Source organism: Erinaceus europaeus, chromosome 17 (genome assembly GCF_950295315.1).
Source record: "Erinaceus europaeus chromosome 17, mEriEur2.1, whole genome shotgun sequence".
Classification (NCBI taxonomy): domain Eukaryota; kingdom Metazoa; phylum Chordata; class Mammalia; order Eulipotyphla; family Erinaceidae; genus Erinaceus; species Erinaceus europaeus.
In genome coordinates, this window is record NC_080178.1 from 28,271,754 (window position 1) to 28,285,768 (window position 14,015).

Here is a 14,015-nt window from a genome sequence, read left to right on the forward strand (position 1 = left end):
AAGGCTTTTACACCACTGAACTCCAACTCAGGGATTGAAAAAACTGTTAACTTATATAAAATGGTTAAAACAACAAGAAAAAATATTGGAGACTCAAACCAGGACAAGAGTCCAGCTAAAAGTCCTCCAGAGGGTGAAGCACAAAACAACGAGTTCAACATCCAAACATTAGCTAAGGAAATAATAACAGGAGTGAGTAAAGAATTTGAAAAATGCTGAATGAAGCCTGTTGTCTTTAAAGTGTCTCTCTAAGAATATTAAAATTAAATTTAAAAAAATGTCTCTCTTGTATTCAGACAGGGTTCAGTGGGTAGAGTACAAGGTTTGCCTGAGTGAGGCCCCAGGTTTAATCTCCGGCATCACATATGCCAACTCAGTCCTCTGGCTTCTCTCTATATCCCTCTTTTACAACATAGATTTTTTTCTTTTCCATTCACCCTTAGTTGTTTTAATGAGTATCTCTGACAATCTGGATTGACCGGCCAACATCCATCCCCAGCAGAAAAAAAAAAAATTTACAGAACTCCTTCCTTCAGCACCCTCAATATTCTTTTGGTCCATAGTCCCAGAGGAGGAAATGTTAGGGGGAAGATGACCAGAGGTGTCTGAATCTCAGTTCCACTGGGACACAGAACTTTTGTGACATGGAACCTTTGTTTTTGCACCATCACTAAGAAGGAAGAGATCCTAGAAAACTCCTGAGGAAGTAAGGAGCTATTTCACTTAACTGGCGGGGAAGAGGGAAAAGGAAGGACAATGGGATGATTTCACTCACAAGTGGAATATAAAGAATTGAAATATATAAATGTGAAAAAAGAAAATACAGGGGCCGAGCGGTAGCACAGTAGGTTAAGCGCACATGGTACAAAGCACCAAGAACCGGAATTAAGGATCCCAGTTCGAGCCTTGGCTCCCTACTTGCAGGGGTGGAGGTGAAGCAGGTCTAAAGGTGTCTATCTTTCTCTTCCCTCCTTTCTCTTTGTCCTGTCCAACAACAATGACAGTAATAACAACAAGTGCAACAAAAATGGGAAAAGATGGTTTCCAGGAGCAGTGGATTTGTAGTGCAGGCATTGAGCCCCAATGATAACCCTGGAGGCAAAAAAAAAAAAAAAAAGTAAGAAAGAAAGAAAAGAAAAAATACATAATATATATATTTTCAATACATAACTATGATCTTTGGAGAACTATAGTGGTAGTGGTGTGGAATTATACCCCTATTATCTTATAACCTTCACTATTAAAACACTAATAAAAAGAGTGTCTCTGTAAGTTGACTTCAGTAAGAACCTGCCAAGTAAATGAATGAAGAAATGACTAAAATTTCCTGATCTGAAGGTTTTGTTAGTACTGCAAGACAGCTACACATGTAAAAGTTAATATCAAGCCATCACTAACATGTGCAGAGGAGGTGAGGAGATATGATATAACACTTGTATTATTTATGGGTTGCGACATCTCACTCCCCACCACATCCCACTCTACTGGACAGAGTAAAGAAAGCATAACTATACAAGGGATGGGAAGAGACACCCAGGAAATTGCATATGCCATAGGACTTTTTCATACTCTCAAACAAGTCATAGTCTGATTTACACAATAGTTTCTCAAGGTTTGCCTAGAGGAAAAAAATTAGTTATCCTTTCCTGAAAAAGACTGTATGGAAAAAGACATTAAAAGGCATTGCATTAAATATTAATACACTAAAACACTCTGTGAGTTCTGCAGTACTATAGGAAGGAATATTAAATGCATAATTAGTCCCTAAAGAAAAAAGCCTGGGAGAAAGTCAGCAAAAGAACCTGTTAAACTGAGGAAGTGTCCTAGACACCATCACATAATGGCAGTAAAAGCCAAATATACTGCTTAAATCTAGTTGTGTCTTATTTGCATTGTTGGTTTTAACTCTGGTAAATTAATCTAGAAAAAGAGATTTATTCCTACCCCCACCCCGTGTTTGTGATTATTTTGGGGAGATCTCTCATTTGAGGAAGAAAATGTTCCAAAACAAAACTTCCTCTCTCTGGAGCTTTTATCAAAGAACAGAGAAGGAGGCCTGGCAGTAGCGCAGTGGGTTAAGTGAACATGGTACGAAGTGCAAGGACCAGTGTAAGGAACCCAGTTTGAGCTCCTGGCTCCCCACTTGCAGAGGGGTCGCTTCACAAGCAGTGAAGCGGGTCTGTAGGTGTCTGTCTTTCTTTACACCTCTCTGTCTTCCCCTCCTCTCTCCATTTCTCTGTCCTATCCAGCAGCAACAACAACAACAAGGGCAACAAAATGGAAAAAATGGCGTCCAGGAGCAGTAGATTTGTAGTGGAGGCACCAAGCCCGAGCAATAACCCTGGAGGGAAAAAAAAAAGCTGAGAAAAATAATCTACAGCTAGAATCCTTGTCCTCTAGTGTTGCTTATCAAATAATGTGCAAGACTTACCTCACTGAGAAGGCAAGAGAAGAATAAAAACTGTTTTTGTAGTGTACTACTTTGTCATGTGTGTGACCCAAGTTTGAGCCCAGCTTCTACTGCATTGAAAGAAACTTGTTTAAAATGTTTTTTGTATTATCTTTATTTATTGGATCGAGACAGCCAGAAGTCAAGAAGGAAGGGGGTGATAGAGAGGAAGAGAGACAGAGAGACACCTGCAGCCCTGCTTCAACACTTGCAAAGCTATCCCCCTACAGGTGGGGACTGGGGGCTCAAACTGGGGTCCTTGCAGACTGTAATGTGTGCCCTCAACCAGGTGCACCACCACCCGACCTCCAATGAAGGAAACTTTGGTGCTGTGGTGTCTTTCACTCTGTCTTTGTTTCTTGGTCTCTATCTAAATCAGCAACAAACAAAAAACAGATTTTGAACTTTCGTCCCTAATAAATCCTCAAAGGTCCCTTGAATAAATTAGCAATTCACCCTCTAAAATCTTGGACTTTTGTCTTCCTCCTGTGGCACCTTGTGGAAGCAAGGTCTAAGTAGGTTCTGAGCCTTGGCAGTGAAATCTCTTAGTGACTTGAGAGAAGATGCACTCTTAAGGGTTTATGGAGAAGTCTGTGCTTAAATGACTGAAGATGAAAACATACATATTATGTTCTCACTTTGGACTCACTATCCTGGAAAACACTCTAAGGTGACACTGCTTTTGAATCAAAATCTTAGTCCATGGCCATACCACTAATGAATACACCCAAGCTTGTCTGACCTCAGAAGCTAAGCAGGGTCAGATCTGGTTACTTGAATGGGAGAAGTTTAATGCCAGTATTAGGTTGAGAAAAGTGCCAAATTGTTTTGTTTTTAAAATTTTAGACCTTGGGGACTGGGTGGTGGTGAACCAGGGTGAGGGCACATATTACTGTGTACAAGGACCCGGGTTTGAGCCCCTGCTCCCCACCTGCAGGGTAGATGCTTCACAAGCAGTGAAGCAGTCTGCAGGTGTCTCTCTCTTTCCCTCTCAATCTCCCCTTCCCTCTCAATTTCTCTATCTGTTATAGCGGATAAAATTGGAAGGAAAAAAATACGGCCATTAGGAGCAGTGGATTCCTAGTGCTGGCACCAAACTCCAGCAATAATTTTTTAAAATTCTCACTCCTGTCTTTTTCACTAATCTTTATAAATAAAAATATTTATTTCATATATATGTCTTATATAAGCTATAGATGCCAGAGTACCACTCCGGTACACGCAGTGTTGGTGATTGAAATAGGAACCTCAGGTATGCAAGCCTAGTGCTCTGCCACTTGAGCAATTTCCCTGGCTGCCTTCCCACTTACCTTTAGACATCTTGAAACACAACTAAAATGGCCTTACAGCTGACTAATTAATGAGGCCATTGACCTAAAGGGACCCACACACCAGTTATGCTGCTATTGGGATCATGCTTTTTTCTTTTACAATTCTTTTCATGAAACTGGAAAATTAAAGCTAAAGTTGCAACCAACTTGGTAGAAAACAAGATGTTTGGTGCATTAATGTTAATAATTAACCATAGTAACTCTAACTTCTAGAATGGATATCAAACCTCAAAACAACAGTATCTGAATATTTAAGGCTATGAGAATTATTTCTCTGCAGAAACCACATTCACGTAATGAAGTATTTTTTACAAGATGACAATATGATGACACCTTTTTTTGTGTGTTTTCTCCACAATTCTACTCAATATTACCCTTCCTTTGGTTCATCTTCAAATCCATTAAAATATGTTGTGTGTGTGTGTGTTGTTAGTGTTATGATAAAATGGAGTCTTCTGATAAAAAAAGAAAGAAAGGACATGTATAGGTTCCACTGAGTAGTCATGCAAGATTCTGATGTACTTTAGTATCTATTAAATTTTACACTAGGTGTAGGGGTAGATAGAATAATGGTTATGCATAGACTCTCATGCCTGAAGCTCTGAATTCCCAGGTTCAGTCCCCTGCACCACAGTAAGCCAGAGCTGCTCAGTGCACTGATAAAAAAAAAATTACATTAAATGAGTCGGTCCTATCATTTCTAACTGAAGACTTTAAACTGAAGCTTCAATGAATAAAAATCAGTGGTGAAACAGAAATGACCAGCCCTGCAAATCCACTGGGTTTACTTTCAGCAAATGTAAAGATATAATGATGCACTCTAAATCTAGAGGAAGAATGACTTTTAAAAATATTTATTATTTACTTATTATTGTTGTATTATGGTTACTGTTGTTGTTATTGATGGCTAGGACAGAGAGAAATGGAGAGAGGAGGGGAAGACAAAGAGGGGGAAAGAAAGATAGACACCTGCAGACCTGCTTTACCACCTGTAAAGCGACTCCTCTTCAGGTGGGGAGCCGGGGGCCTCAAACTGGGATCCTCGCGCTTTGTGCCACCTGCACTTAACCCGCTGCGCTACCGCCCGACTCCCAAAGAATGGCTTTTTAATAACACTAACTGCTACAGTAATTTCATTCAGTGCATGCGCCCTACTATTGTTACTTCTGAATCTAGCCTTTAAGTAATCAAAGTGACCTAAACAAAATAGAGATGGGAGCAGAAAGGGGGAGAAAACAAGACTAAGGAGTGAGAAGGAGCATTCAGAACAGGCCAATGTTTCTCACTCGTCAGGGTAAGGAGTGATCAGGGCCGGAATATGCCACACTACCTGCTCCTCCCCTGTAGATTATATGCGGGGGAGAAGCAAAGGCATTGCCTAATAAGGGTGAAGTTATGGAGAAGAAAGTGTGTATTTGCACATTTTTAATAAGAAAAAGGACATATGATAATAGATACACTTACCCTATGGTGTAAAATAAGATAAAGCTTTCTGACAGAAGCCAAGATTTCTGTGTATTCTTTTTATATACAAAGTAAAAAGGTCTAACACACACACACACACACACACATGCACACAAGGTCATTTGAGGACTGGGGTGAGTGATGAGTATCTGGGGGAGGGCTTTAATAAGATCGTATATTTCCAATAGCAGTAGGGTCCACTGCTTGTGTCACCTCACTCCCTCTGTCCATCTCTCTCAGCATCTTGCTCTAGGGGAAAAAAAAAAACGGAAAAAAAATGGCTAAGAACTCCTTACTCTTGCCCCACTTCACAACTCAGAGTCTGCTGGCTTCCTGTGAGCTTGCCTGGCAGAGCATTGATATGCAGGATATCTCATGGTCCCAAGAGGGAAGCTATTCCAGAAAAATTCCAATGTCTTACCTGGATTCTGGTGTGGAAAATACAGTCTGTGTTTCAGAGAATGGGAAACTCAGGAGAAGAAAAATACTGAAGGATGAAATTGGCATGACAGGTAAAGCAAGTGCATTATGTAAAGGCTGGAAATGGAAACAGGGACTACATTTTCCTTGTAAAGGACAAATACATAATGGCATTATTTTCCTATCGAAATCCACCAGGATATATTTTTATTTGTTTTTAAATATTCATTTATTTATTGGATAAAGAAAGGGAGAAGTCAAGAACGGGGAGAAAGAGAGAGAGAAAGAGAGAGAGAGAGAGAGAGATACCTGCAGACCTGCTTCATCAATCTTGAAGCTTTTCCCCTGCATGTAGGAACTGGGACTTGAAGTGGGGTCCTTGCACATGGTAATGTGTACACTCAAGCAGGTGTGCTTCTATCCAGCCCCTTTATTTATTTTTAATGTATTTTTTGAGAGATTTAACATTGTTTCACAGAATTATCAGATGGCAGGAAGATTTTTACACCTACACTTGGTGCATTGTAAGTCACCACACTTGTCACTAAAGTTCTGTGCTCCCTCAACCTATTGTCCAGCAATAACACTTTACCGTGTCTAACTTCCTTCCTTCCTTCCTTCCTTCCTTCCTTCCTTCCTTCCTTCCTTCCTTCCTTCCTTTCTTTTTCCCTCTCTCTCTCTTCCTTTCTTTCTTTCCAGTGTCTATCTTTCTTTCTTTCTTTCTTTCTTTCTTTCTTTCTTTCTTTCTTTCTTTCTTTCTTTCTCAGTGTCATTATTTATTAAATAGGAAATACTATTCTGACACTAGCCTTCAGGAGATTCCAGAAACTAGATTTTTTCCAAGCTTCTAACCAGATCATCAAATTGTTTGGCTTTTCATTTGACATATCTGTAGGACTCCAAAAACCTATAAAATCCACAAAGATATGCAGCTATTAAGAACAATGAACCCACTTTCTCTGACCCACCCATCTTGGATGGAGCTAGAAGGAATTATGCTAAGTGAGCTAAGTCAGAAAGATAAAGACAAGTATGGGATGATCCCACTCATAAACAGAAGTTGAGAAAGAATAACAGAAAGGGAAACTCAAAGCAGGATCTGACTAAATTTGTAGTAGGGCACCAAAGTAAAAACCCTGGGTGGAGGGTAAGGGTGGATGTTCAGCTTCATGGGGTGAGGGTGGGGGGCAGGGGGGATGGGATGGGACACAGTCTTTTGGTGGCGGGAATGGTGTATATGTACACTCCTATTAATTTGTAGTCATAAAAATCACTATTTAAGTAATATGAGAGGGGAAAAACATTGAATGTCTCAAACTTTTTAAAGCAGAGACTGAGTCTTTTAAATACATAGGCTGAGTCTTTGATATATTGACTCTCTTAAAAGCTTAGTCCAGGGAGTTGGGCGGTAGCGCAGCTGTCTAAGTGCAGGTGGCACTGGCGTACGGATCCCAGTTCGAGCCTCTGGCTCCCCACCTACAGGGGTGTCACTTCACAGGCCGTGAGGCAGGTCTGCAGGTGTTTTCCTTTCTCTCCCCCTCTCTGTCTTCTCCTCCTCTCTCCATTTCTCTCTGTCCTATCCAACAACAATGACATCGATAATAACTACAACAATAAAACAACAAGGGCAACAAAAGGAAATAAATAATATTTTTAAAATTTTTTTTAAAAAGCTTAGTCCAGGGAGAACAAAAGCAACCGGTGGCATAGCTATAAGCAAATAATGTCAAAGGACATAAAATATGGTGATGCTGTGTATGATACAGCAAATCCTAACAAAGGGATTTTTCAAAGTTAACCCAAATGCCAAACAATATGATTACTGAAATAACTATCTATTGTCTTCTTAAACCCTAAGACAACAGGAATCTCCCACTTCCTCTATAGAGCCTATGTTTATCCCAATCTTGGAACCTCTGGGGTGGGCTCACTTCCCTGCATGCTTCTCTCAAGTCATACCAAATGATATTGTATCCACCGATTCCAACCTAATCAATGCAAGGAGTGCCATCTCAGCATGCTTCACCTCAGACTGTGTCCAGAGACGTTAGGGATGGAATGCCAACCCTTCACCCTCATCACTCGGGTGAGACCTTTCCTTTCATGGTATTCTCTAATTCCATTCCAGGAGGTTCACTTTCTAACAAAGTCCCAAAACCTAGATATAGGCCAGGTCCCATTAGATAGAGCATATGTTCACATATATCCATAAATTAGGTCAAAATATATACCTGAAAGCAAAAATACACAAATTTAGTGAATCAGTATCAAGTTCATAATGAAATAGCATCCACTTAGACTTAGATACCCTCCTCACTTATCTCCTATTACCATGCTCTCACTCACTCCAAAGCTAACCTTAGCAAAGCAAGGACTGCAAAAGCTGAATAAGGGCAAGAGACTGGCATACTTTAACGATGACTCTTTAGTCACTGTGAGGCCATTCTACCAGCTGGGGCCCTAATCGGGGAATCCTGAGATTCCCAAACAGACTTGATGGGCCTAGAACTCAAATAAATCCCTCTCTCCATTGATAGACCCCTTTATGGGCCCCCATAAGACCTTGCCCTCAACTTGGATCAACAATAGTAGAGAATGTTCCATCCTCCGAAGGGAGGCTGGACAACATGCTCTATTCTACACCTGAGGAAGATGGGTCGATACTGGAGCCACATGGAATGTTCCTACTCATGACCACAGAATGTGAGCTCAGATCTACAGGGATACAGAGGTCACACAGGCTCTTAAGCTAATTATGGGCCCCATATCACATCAAATCGATGGGGATTACAGTCAACAATACTTATACCACTTTCCCATATTAGGGAGCTACTCTCTTCCCTGATCCAGTTTTCTGGTCCTTTTCCCAGCCATGACATCATCTCTCTAGACAATAACTTGGATCCACCTGCATATCAGATTTCAGGGTCAGGCAAAAAACCAAACCAAACAAAAAAACCCCACTAGTATAGCTACAGGCCCTTTGAAATATAACTAAAATATGCCTACTAGCTATTGACAAAATGGAGGACCCTTCAACACTTCATCTGTGCTATTCCAGCCTTTAGGTCCATGATTGTTCAACAATTTGTTTGCCTCTGTATGTTAACTCTCTTTTCAGCCACTAGGTTCCAGATGCTAGCAGGATGCGACCAGACTTCCCTGGACACACAACCCCACCAATGTGCCTTGGAGCTCCACTTCCCCAGAGCCCTTCCTCACTAGGGAAAGAGAGAGGCAGCCTGGGAGTATGGATCGACCTGTCAACATCCATGTTCAGCGGGGAAGCAATTACAGAAGCCAGACATTCAACCTTCTACATCGCACAATGGTCTTGGGTCCATACTCCCAGAGGGTTAAAGAATAGGAAAGCTATCAGGGGAGGGGATGGAATACGGAGGTCTGGTGGTGGGAATTGTGTGAAATTTTACCCCTCTTATCCTATGGTTTTGTCAATGTTTCCTTTTTATAAATAAAAAAAAAAATTTTTTTAAATCCACAGGGGCCAGCCAGTGGCACATATGGTTAAGCATGTATATTACAGTGCACAAGGATCCAGGTTCAAGCCCCTGGTCCCCACCTGCAGGGGGAAAGCTTCACTAGTGGTGAAGCAGGGCTGCAGGTGTCTCTCTGTCTCTCTCTCTTCTCCTCTCAATTTCTCTCTGTCTCTATACAATAATAAATAAATAAATAATTTAAAAAAAAAATCCACAAAGAACTTTTCCTGATCTACGTGACAGTACCAGGAACTTAAATCTGGGTCTAGTTGGCTATTGCTACAGAAGAATAAAGTAGAGACAAAAGAATGAAGGGAAGGCTGGAACGAGGGAGGCTACATGGTGATGCCTGACAGATGCAATCTCTACATGGTGTCCCAGACAGGTAACTTTGGGGACTTACAAATAATCTTCAAGTCCTCACTCTTTATAGGGAAGGAAAAGATCTATGTGTGAAAAACAAGATCAGAAGATAAAATACAAGTAGAACCTGAATTGGAGTTGGTCTATTGCACCAAAGTAAAAGACTCTGGGGTGGGGTGGGGGGGGGCATACACGTCCAAAAAGGATGACAGAGGATCTAGTGGGGGTTGTATTCTTATGTGGAAAACTGAGAAATGTTATGTATGTACAAACTATTGTATTTACTGTCGACTGTAAAATGTTAATCCTCCCCAATAAAGAAATTTAAAAAAATAAACAGAAGATCTATGTGTGAGAGAAACTAAACACTTGAGTTCTCCTGAAGAATAAAGGCAAAAGCATGAGCTGATTTTCCTGCTGTTGAATTTTATCATTGTGTTGTTTTTTTCTTGCGAGAGGAGGATTTGCAATATCTGGATTCACTGGCACAGACTGAGTGCCTGGAATTTATCAAGACTGTCAAGGCAAGAAAACGAAGGGGATTTCAGAGACAAGCAGCACTTCAGAGACCTGTCACCCTACTGGACCAGGTGCTAGAAATCATATTGATTCACCCAGAAATTAGAAAACTCTCAGCACAAACATTAGTTCATTCTGCAAAGAGTTTTTCAAAGGCATTGCAGAATTCCATAACAAAAAGGGGCATTGGAGGGGGCAAGGTGATACCCCCGAGAGGTGGGAAGGAGATCTCAGGCCTTCGTGGGGCACAGTAACAAGTACTGAAGGTGAAACACACAGGTGTGTAAGGGCTGCACACATACAAGTGCATGTAGGATGGACTCAGGGGTGGTGCTTGGCAGGGAGGGAGGCTCACCATTTCTCTTTCGTGCCTCCTCCTCCTTTGTCACTTTCTGCTGTGCCATTACATTCTGGGGTGAGCGCCTCCCCGAGCTGGGCTTCCCTGATTCCTTGCTGATGACAGAGCCATTCTCACTGGGCGACCTGCTGGAAGTAACCATAGCAACAGGGAGCTGGTAAGTTTTTACTGGAGCAGCCTCCTCTCAAGGTTATTTTATTTGCAGTTTCTGTCTCTAGCCTTCCATTCTGATTCTATCTAAGGATTAAACACACACACACACACACACACACACACACACAAACTATAGCATGGGTTAAGTAGCTGGTTATTCAGAAGTATGTTTACCAGTGCTCAGCTCTGCAGACAAGTTTTAAGGAGCACAGCCTCCAGCCCCCATATCTTCCTCATTAAGGAAAAGTGACTATGGAAATGATGGGCAACCACATCCGTACACCACACTCTATTATTTACTGGAAGACTGCTCAGCTCTGGTTTGTGGTGGTCCGGGGGACTGAACCTGGGACTGTGGAGCTTGAGGTTTGAGAGTCTTTCTGAATAACCATTATGCTATCTACCCCCCCCCCAAACCCACCCCACTCTCTTTAAAATCTGGCACTTTAGATAATGTTGCCGAGTGTCTGATTCACAGGGCATCTTTGGAGACGTGTAAAATGTAGTACTCTTTGACCAAATGTCTCTTTACAGAATATACCTTGATTACTAAAGATGAAGTCACCCACCTCTATCTTTCATTCCTATGTTAACTGGTAACACCTTATATTTGAAACTACCAATTTTGAGCACCTACTCTGACAACCAGTATATCGAGATGTTAAGACACTACTTCTGTTTTCCAAAAGCACTCCATAAGGAGCACCTACTATGTGCTCCTTATGGACTATTAACAGGACTAGACTGTTAATATATGTAGGACTATGTGAAAGCTTGGTAGAGCTTAGGGGAGCTCTCCCATCCTTGGATGGAGGTCTGGAAAGACACCCCACTTGTTAGCCTCTCCCTTATAGGGGATGAGCCAAGAGGGAAAGCCACCCAGACTCAGTTTCCCCTTGTTAGTCTCTCAAGATCACAGAATGCCCACAAGCCTCTTACACTTAGTTTCCCCTGCTAGCTAGGCCAAATGGCTGCCTGCTTGAGGGTTCACTCAAAGTTCACTATAGTCATTCAAAGTTCACACATTCACTATAATTTCACCTTCTGATCATATAAGAGAACACACTTTATCATACACCCTTGCCAGTGACTTGGCAGTGAGACCCCCAAATCTATTTCCTTGCCTTTGATATCTATGATTTACATCAAGCTTTGCCTCTTTCTGCTTCATCTCATTCTACTGGTTTAGCCACTATGTTTTTCTTAATGCCTCTGGATAATGAAGATGCCCGCATCATGGAAACTAATTGTCTTGACCTTTTGGTATCACATCAATTCTTGTCATTTCTAAACCCCCCCCACCATAGGGGCAAGCTGACCTTTAAGAAACCTGTAATTTCTGATATATGTGAAAAATGTCCTTTGTTCTGTTTGCTATAAAAGCCTTCTGTTTTACCTTGAATAAACTAGAGGTTCATACTAGGATCTCTCCTGGCATTCTTACTGCATCACAGAGTCCCTAGAACCTGTGACAGAGAAGCCAGTGGCTTACCTTCTGGTTGGAGCCACTCCACGTGAGTGCCAGCAAATATACTACTAATGACCCATTATAACAATCCAGTCATTTGGTGACTACCGCCTTGGTTAGCAACTGATGAATATGATGTTCAAGGAGTGCTTTACCCAGAGTAGAGTTGCCAAGTGGCAAATCACCCCAGAAGTCAGGGTGCCCCTTACAGTGAATGACTTACCCCATACCTACAAGAACACTTAGGCTTCACGGTCTGGGGCCAGATGGTGGCACCCCCAGTAGAGCACACATGCTACAATGTATAAAAACCCGAGTTCAAACCCCTGGTCCCCAACTGCAGGGGGAAAGATTCACAAGTGGTGAAGCAGTGCTATGGGTATCTCTCTCCTCCGCCTGCCCCCTCTCCTTTTTTCTTTCTTTCTTTTTCATTTGACCGGACAGAGAGAGGTTGAAAGTGAAGGACAAGACAGAAAGGGACAGAGGTATCTGCAGCATTGCTTCACCACTCATTAAGGTGGGGACTGAGGGTTTGAACTTGGGACATTACACATGGCAACATGTGCATTAAACTGGTTGTGCCACCACCCAACCCCTCTCCTTTTCCCTTGCTATCTCCTCCTTACCTCTTGATTTCTCTCTATCTTTATCCAATAAATAAACATATTATTTAAAAAGCTTCACTAGCCCCACAATGACATGGGATGAGCAGGTCTTTACACAGGGCCAGTCACAGGGCCTAGGCTCCCTCCCTCAGGGTTGGACTCTGAAAAATGGGCTCCTGTGAGGTGTATGCTTCCTATGGCTTCAAATCATGAGAGCCTGTGGGTGGGCTGGGCATGAAGACACTGCCTTTCCTACCTGAGCAGGAGACAACTAGGAGGCAGGCATACACAGGTCTCCACAAACCTCTTGATTATTTCTGACTGCCCAAATTCAGAACATGATGATGCCCAGCCCCTAGAATAGGTAACTGACCAAAATAAAATGTAGCACAGCTTTGGCAAGTAAATAAGATACATCTTAGATGGAAACTGTGTGGCTTGTAGAAGCTCTTTTTCTTCCTCTTCCTTTTCTCCCTTTTCATCCTCTGGGAATTTAGAATTCTCAGTTCTGTTCTCTTTATCACCATAAGGGCCACAGCCAATGAAGGTGCCCACTCAAAACCATAGGATAAGGCAGAGTGTGCCAAGAGCATCCCACAGAACACCAGAGTCAAGTGAGACGTTCCTCATCAAAGCTCCACATAAGTGTAAGCCTGGGCAGTGTTCTTAACTGTGTCCTTTCTTTAGATATTTCTAAAACACATCAGATCTGATCAGTCTTCCATTGAGAGATTAATCTCAATTCACTTAATTTGCCACTTGCCAATTTATTTAGCCATAAATCTCTTTTTAAAATATATGTATATATAATTATTTATTATTGGATACAGACAGAAATTGAGAGGGGAGGAGGAGATAAAGTGGGAGAAAGAGGGGGGGGAGAGGGAGAGGGAGAGAGAAAGAGGTACTTGCAGCCCTGCTTCACCACTCATGAGGCTTTCTCCCTGCAGATGGGGTACCAGGGGCTTGAACCCAGGTCATTGCACACTGTAGTGTATGCACTTAACCTGGTATACCACCACCTGGCTCCTTGGCCATAAATCTTGTTTACCATAAAACACTAATACAAAGAATGTTTTTTGGACCTGAACTGGAATTGGTGTATTGCACCAAAGTAAAAGACTCTGGGGTATGTGTGGGGGGAGAATACAGGTCCTTCAGAGGACCTAGTGGGGGTTGTATTGTTATATGGAAAACTGAGAAATGTTATGCATGTACAAACTATTGTATTTACTGTCGACTGTAAAACATTAACTCCCCAATAAAGAAATTTAAAAAAAAGAATGTGTCTTGGGGAAATATAGATAAGTGATTAATATAGATAAGTGATTAATATAGATAAGTGATTAAATCGCTGAATATAGACTATTTACCCAGTGGCTCTTTAA

At 41.7% G+C, this 14,015-nt stretch overlaps 1 protein-coding gene across 3 annotated transcripts in view; it reads right to left on the reverse strand.

The window, feature by feature from the left end:
* Positions 1-14,015, reverse strand: part of KIAA1549L (KIAA1549 like) — a 414,360-nt gene that overhangs the window by 82,718 nt on the left and 317,627 nt on the right. For 2 of the 3 annotated variants that reach the window (XM_060176624.1, XM_060176622.1), the window contains exon 13: positions 10,399-10,529. In XM_060176624.1, the coding sequence (XP_060032607.1) occupies positions 10,399-10,529 (131 nt within the window). The remainder of the gene's footprint in view (positions 1-10,398; positions 10,530-14,015) is intronic. The other variant, XM_060176625.1, reaches the window with a different exon arrangement.